The 7,500-nt window shown below is 37.5% G+C and overlaps 1 protein-coding gene across 2 annotated transcripts in view; it reads left to right on the top strand.

Moving 5' to 3' along the window:
* Positions 1-6,264, top strand: part of LOC123506895 (mRNA turnover protein 4 homolog) — a 9,053-nt gene extending 2,789 nt beyond the window's left edge. For both annotated transcript variants that reach the window (XM_045259276.1, XM_045259277.1), the window contains exons 2-6: positions 722-865; positions 2,280-2,442; positions 4,688-4,837; positions 5,294-5,522; positions 6,043-6,264. In XM_045259276.1, coding sequence (XP_045115211.1) covers positions 838-865; positions 2,280-2,442; positions 4,688-4,837; positions 5,294-5,522; positions 6,043-6,222 — 750 coding nt within the window. In that variant the 5' untranslated portion in view covers positions 722-837 and the 3' untranslated portion in view covers positions 6,223-6,264. The remainder of the gene's footprint in view (positions 1-721; positions 866-2,279; positions 2,443-4,687; positions 4,838-5,293; positions 5,523-6,042) is intronic.
* Positions 6,265-7,500: the final 1,236 nt, after the last annotated feature.

Raw genomic sequence — 7,500 nt, 5'->3', positions numbered from 1 at the left:
ACACAGGGGCTCTGATGAAAAATTTAAATCTAGGGCCCCCAAACAGCATCTTGCCTAGGGCCCCCACAAAGCTAGAAATGGCCCTGGCCCCACGTTAGGAGCCAGTCCTTCAAGTAATTAAATCAATAAATTTAATTAACTCAAAGCCATTCTCAAATGGAAATGCTTATGTTAATTTGATATTATTTTTATTCAACATTTTCTGCATCAGTGTGAGGAGTCACAGGATAAACTAAATACCAAGAAGCATTGCACATTCCTATTTTAATGTTACGTTCTTGGCTCCTGCTCCGTGCAATGTTGGGGACCTGGTGGGAAGGTGGAGTTTCTGGGATGGGAGGGCTAAAATAGAGCCAAATATTGCCTCGTACTACCAAAAATAGGTAGGGAGCACCACTACTGCTGCTGTTACCCTTTCATATTTACTAGTTTAGTTAGATTAGGTTAGCATACTACTGGCAAGATCAAGAAAGGGGCCATCGTCACAACAAGAACAGCCAGGCCTTTCTATTGTGACCTTTAATTTAGTAACTTAATTAAGGTTATATCCATAAAAGCAATCAGTTCAATTCAATTTCACTGCTGATTCCTTCACTGTAAATTGCAAATAAGAAAAAAACTTAATCTACATTTTTGCCCAAAATAGCGGATAATTATCTTGAAATAGATAGGCAAAGATATATTCCTTAATTCCCAGAATAATGTAATGCCTTCTTTTCAGATTTACTCTTGTGGTCCATCACACTATTCCAGCAGGACTGGTTCATCCAACAGTCAACAAGGCAGCCATCACCTGTCTTCTTCTCTCTCCATTAACACTACGGCAACAAAACAAATATGCCTAAGTCTAAGCGTGATAAAAAGAGTAAGTTTCCACCAACATTGATTGGTTAACATTCCCATGACAAATGTGGTGCTGTCTGGGTTGGCATTAAAGAAATCCCATTCCAACCCTGACCCTCCCCATTCCCCCACTTTTTTTTTTTTTTTTTTTTTTTTTTTACATATGAAAAAAAATTTCCATATCATATTGATAACAAAGTTTGTGTATGTATGGACTGCTTCTTACTTGATGAAACAGCTTTTGTATCTATAATACTAACAAAAGCAACATGTATTATCTTTTTTCCATAGCAGCTGTCATTTCCTAGAACTGGCTTTGATGTGAATCTTGCCTTCTTCCGCTCCCCTCAATATCCACATTCCCTTCCCTTTCCCCATCCACCATGCTTCTCCTTCATCCTACATATATAAGGGTCTTGGAACCATAAGGGCTCAAGCTTTGCCTCCCTGGTTTTCAAGGTGTTCATATCTATGTAATTGGCAACTCTTCCTTTGTCTGGCTCTTTTGTTTGCCACACTGTTTTCCAACTTCATTAAGATTTAAAGTCTTGTAGAAGCCAGTGAACTCACAACCTTGTCATGGAGCATGTGTCGTGTTTGGTGGTTAAGCCTAGTGGCATGTCAATTTAGAACTGGCCAGTCTCAAAGTTAGCAGGAGTCAGCCAGCCAGTGAGAGCATATGGCACACAGTCGATAGCCATCTCTTGTCCAGTCAGTGATTTTTTTTTCCCATAAGAAATACGTCACCCTGGACGAATCACCACGCTGCTGTCTACATCAAGGAGTTCCTGCCCTTCATTATTCATACCAAATCCCAGTACTGGGATGTCTTGGCACAGCAAGATGCTCTGCAGCATAAGGGATGATGGGGACAGGTGACAGTGACTATGATGACAACCTGATGGAGAATGATGAAGAACAATACCCTCCCTCCAATCTTCAACTCTTTTTTAGTGGATGAACAATAACACTAAGAGTTAATACAGACTGTTCATACACAATCTTTTCTTTTGACTAACAATTGCCACCAGTTAATCCTTTGTTTTACCATCATTACTAAGTCATTTTCTAATGACTTCTGACATCCCATTAATCATCACCTAAAATGTGGTATTTGAGTCTCTATGGTTCTGGGGCTTCATATATAATTTCAGTCTTGAAATTTGAGAAAAATTAAATGTTCATGTATATATATTTTTTTGCATGTAATTAATCATCCTAGGAACAAGGGTACATGAATTTGTCAAAAGCTGCTGGAAAAATGCATTATCCTTGAAAATATTAGGAATAATGTTGTAATTTGAAGCCAACCTTTGATCATTTGATTTTTAAGCCCATTATTGTACTGTTACGGATAATCTGGAGTTTTATTTTCTTATTTCCAGCATTACAACTTTTGTTTTTTAGTTTGTCTAATATTCTGTTGAATTTGACAGTTTCCCTAACTCAGACAAGGAAGAAAGGACTGAACTTCAAGCAGAATCTTGTGGAGGAGATACGAAAATGTATCGATCTTTATGCGAGAGTGTTTGTCTTTTCCTCACAACACATCAAGACAAATAAACTAAAGGAAATACGAATTGAATGGAGCCACAGCAAGTATGTGAAACTTTTATCTATTGTAAATCTTATCATCTTTCCCCACAGCTTTTAGATATATTTTTGTGTGGTATACCAGAGGTATGAAGATGAGGAAGTAAAAGAAAACTTGATTAGAGTAGTTGGTAAATTGTAAACAGTGATGTGAATTTGATGATGCCGGTTATTTATTGATGTGAATCACTCTTAGATTAGTTATGTAAGGATGTAAACTGCTTCAGTGTTTTCATACCATGTGATGTAAGTATGTGTGTGACAGTTGTTTCCCTGTATGCCTGAGGCTGTTTTCTACATAGTTATAGTTAGCTCTCACGCTGTCACTACTCACTGATTCTCATAAGGCTCACACTTTGTCAACTTTAAGTATATAGAAAGAAATAGGTTCTTAACATAATTGTCATTGATCTAAGTATTTTGAAATCATATTACTACTTTAGTAATAGTTAGACAGTGTATCTAAACAAGAAAAACTCAATAAATAGAAGATTACGCTCGACAGCCCAACACATGCAGGCCGCGTGGTGCAAGGTTTGTTTGAATTTGGGGAAAACTGATCGTACTCCTCCCGTCAGTTATTTATAATAATAGATCATTGCATCAAACAAGAACATTAGTAATCATTACTGATATTCATCATTAAATTATTATTAAAAACTATTGGGGATCATGTTATGGTATATACGGCTGTGTTCCCACAAGAGTCATGATGCTCATTGGTGCTGCTATAACAGCTATAACACTTATGACTTCATCATAAGGTTTGAGCACATCATAGCTGGACTTGCGTCTAAAATGATGGTTTGTAGAACACATCCCCTGCACCTTCTGCCTTTTTTTTTTTTTTTATAATGCAATAAGATAGAATAGACTTAATGAAGATAGATGCAGTTGTATATTGTATTTTCAAAACTAATTTTTTTATGTGGAAAGTAATGATTGTTGAATTGAATCTAAAACATACTTAATTCATACAGGTAAGTGTGGGAAACAGGTGTGTAAGACAGACTTGTCAGTTATTAGTCCAGTATCTAAACCTTCTCCTGCCAGTAACACATTGGCCTTATAAGAAGCAAATTGGTTTTCAGGGAGATTTGCTAAAAGAAATTGTATTGTAAAAATCCATATAAAATTTTCTTGGATGTTTGTAAGGAAATGTTGGGAATGGTGTGGATTTTTATCATCCAGAGATATTACTTGATAATGTTTGTGTATGTTGAGGCATAGCAGTATTTGCTCAATCCTCAAGATCCCTGAGAAGAGAAGTTACCTCCTATCATGTGTGATCTTGACAGTGAAATGCATGACCATGTTCTTGTGCAAGGGAAAAGATAGTGCTCCCTATGCTCTAACACTCATACACATTTGCATCTAGATGAAAGCCTTGATTCCATCCAACAATCACCTTCCAGCATCATATGTCTTTATAACAGACTAGAAGGTTTTCCTATCCATGGTATAACTCAGGCGTGCTTTCTCTGTGAACACTGCATGAAACTTACACTCAGGTACAGTAATTCCTATGGCTGGATTATATATAGTACCTGACCATTAGTACCAGAAAGTGATTAGCACAGTTTCAACATTAACTGAAATGTCGAGATAGCTAATTGTACAGGCAGGAAACAGATAGGCCTCTGGCAAAATACAGGCAATCCCCGATTAACAAACGTTCACACAATGAAATTTCACTACAACGAACGTCTTTTACTACCATCTGCTCGTATAACGAACACTAAACTCGCTTTAACAAAATTTTATCCTGGTAATTTTTTCCAAGTTTGAAAGCCTCGCCATATCACCTAAGCCGACAAGCTTTTGAATACACCAGCACCTCTCATGGACAAAACGCGCACCACTCACTCCTCTACCCTTCCCCGCTCTTAGTTCAAAACAACAACAGTGTCCAGCAGCAGCTCGTCTTCCCTCGCTCAACATACCACCAAAACACCCTGCAACCAGTCTTGCACATTAGTGTACATTATAATGACTTAGTCTTAAATTAAACTGCTTAAATGTTTAACTTCATAATTTTTACTTTCATTAAACCTTTCACTGTACTTTGATGCACTCTCACTTTGTTTACTCTCAATGAAAGTTCAAGTCAGGGGTCAAACTTGTTATAATTGGTTCGCTTAATGAAAATTCACGCAACGAACGTTTTTTTAGGAACGTAACCCGTTTGTTAAGCAGGGGTTGCCTGTACAGTGTTATACACAGAATTTTAATGTAGTATGTATGATTTCAGATTCTTCCTTGGCAAGAACAAGGTAATGGCCCTAGCACTGGGGCGAACTCCAGAAGAAGAGATTCAAGAAAATCTGCACAAGATCTCCCAGCGACTGGTGGGTCAGTGTGGCTTACTCTTCACAAATGCCTCCAAGGATGAAGTTATGAAGTGAGTGCTGTAGTTCATGCTTTGGTTTTGGGAAATATAAGGAATTCTCTTCTTATGAGACATACATTTCTATATTCCCACAAACTGAATGATTTATTATTATGTTTATTTGAGAAGCACATATTCCAAGTTTTCTTATGTTTACCTCTAGAAATGCACCTGATGATCACTATTTCCCTAGAAACACATCACATAATGCATTGTTAGAGAATGATCAAGGAAAGAGTTGGCACTTTCATAACTATGTATCAAAATGCACAAGATTATGGCAGATATGTGGCATAGCAGAAAGAAAATAGGTAATATGATAGATGACCAGTAAGTTATAAATAAATTGAAGTATAGCAGAAGTGAAATCCTGAAAGGTGAAAAATGCATGATCTGGTGTACCTATAAAGTGTTATGATTAATGTATTACAGTGAGTCTGATCAAATATACACCCTCATCTTTTACAGATACTTTGAAAATAGGAGGTATCCTGTACCACCCCATGCTGGAGATGTAGCTTCCGAAACTGTTGAGCTGAAGAAAGGGCTCCTTCCCCAATTTTCTCATGCTATTGAACCTCATCTGCGCAAGCTGGGAATGCCTACCAGGCTGGAGCGGGGTGTACCAGAGCTCATGCAGGACTTTGTAGTGTGTGAGGAAGGCAGGCAACTCACTCCTTCCCAGGCCAGCATTCTGGTGAGGCCTTTTGCTTTGCATGTGTTAAATAACTTACTACGTGGCATATTTATATCAGTTTAGTGTGTGTCATCATTGCATACTAACCTGTCATCATTACAGGTTTACTCCCAGTTTACTGTACTGACAACTAATGATCCAGCACCTTGTTTAAAATAGCATTATTATCAGAAGTATTGAAAATTTGGATTTATCAATTTATTGGTTATCAGTTACCAAGCAGTAAGTTCATCACCAGTATCAATTGTCAATTATTGCTGATAAAAGTTGTTGCTATCAATCTATCAGTTATTTTGATACTTTTTTTTTGTTATCATGCCCAATTATGATCATCAGTGTAGAAGCATAAAGTTTAGACTGATGATGACAGTGTGCTCTCTCTCTCTCTCTCTCTCTCTCTCTCTCTCTCTCTCTCTCTCTCTCTCTCTCTCTCTCTCTCTCTCTCTCTAAGAATACTTTTCTTAGTATTTGTTTCATAAGGAAGAGTTTCTTTCTGAGTGTTCCTATGTCTCCCCCACAGAAACTGCTGGGCAAGGAAATGGCATACTTTCAACTGCAGATGGAGTGGTGTTGGAACAGACTGGATGGCAAATTTGAGCATCTGCAAGATGTTAATGGGAAGGAGATTGAGGATGAGAAAGATGAGGAGTTGGAGGAAGAGGAGGAGGTGGAGGAGGAGGAGGAGGAGGAAGAGGAATAGTAAATGTATTCTTGTAATCATAATTAAAGTTTATGAAGTTTACATTATTGTCATACCCTTGTATTTTGCATTAGATATGAAAGTCTCTCATAAGATGAATTAGTATTTCACAGGTTCATTGAAAGGCTTAAGTGTTTCATGTGGCCGTAGATCACCCACCATTACATGATAAGAGTGGCCATCCTGCTCCTCCTAGCCCTTGTGGAATATTTTTTCACCTTATGACTGTATCTCAAATTCTCCTCAAAGAAATCATGAGGGAATCTTATGAGAGAAACATACAAAACAGTGCATGTCATAGCTACTCATCTTTTGGGTGCGTTTATCATTTTTAAACAGTAGTGTATACAGGTCTTCATGTTATGCTTGTGTGTATTTACCTAGTTGTATTTACCTAGTTTATGCTCGTGTGGTCCCGTCTCCATATCTACACTTATCCAATTTTTCTTTAAAACTATGTACACTCTCTGCTGATACCACTTCCTCACTCAAACTGTTCCAAATCTCAACACATCTTTGTGGGAAACTAAATTTTTTAACATCTCTCAGACATCGTCCCTTCCTTAGTTTCTTACTATGCGATCTTGTGCTTCTAAAGTCATATTCTTCTCTCAGGATCAGTTTCTCATTATCCACTTCATCCATTCCGTTAATCAATTTATAAACTTGTATCAGATCCTCTCTCTCTTCTCTGCTCCAAGGTTGGTAGATCCATTGCCTTTAGTCTCTCCTCATATGCCATCCCTTTAAATTCTGGAACCATTCTTGTAGCCATTTTTGTAGTCTCTCTAATTTTCTTATGTGTTTCTTTTTATGGGGAGTCCACACAACTCCTGCATATTCCAATCTAGGTCTTATTTTAGTACTTATCAATTTCTTCATCATTTCCTTGTCCATATAGTGAAATGCTACTCCAATATTCCTTAGCAAATTATACGTCTCTCTGAAAATTCTATCAATATGGCTAACCGGTTGATTATTTTCTTCCATTGTCACTCCCAAGTCCTTTTCCTTTTTTACTTTTTCTAGTTCTACTCCATCTCCCATCTTATAGATTCCCACTGGTCGTCTTTCACTTTTTCCCATTTCCATGACATGGCTTTTGTCCACATTGAATTCCATCTCCCATTTTTTGCTCCATTTCCAGATCTTGTTTAAGTCTTCCTGTAGTATTTCACAATCCTCTTTTTGTTTAATGACTCTGCACAGTTTCGCATCGTCCGCAAACAGATTTATGTAGCTGTTCACTCCTCTGGCATGTCATTTATATATACGAGA

The sequence above is a fragment of the Portunus trituberculatus genome, chromosome 21 (genome assembly GCF_017591435.1).
Source record: "Portunus trituberculatus isolate SZX2019 chromosome 21, ASM1759143v1, whole genome shotgun sequence".
Classification (NCBI taxonomy): Eukaryota; Metazoa; Arthropoda; class Malacostraca; order Decapoda; family Portunidae; genus Portunus; species Portunus trituberculatus.
Note: the sequence above shows the minus strand (reverse complement) of the source record. Positions and strands in the feature narration are given on the sequence as shown.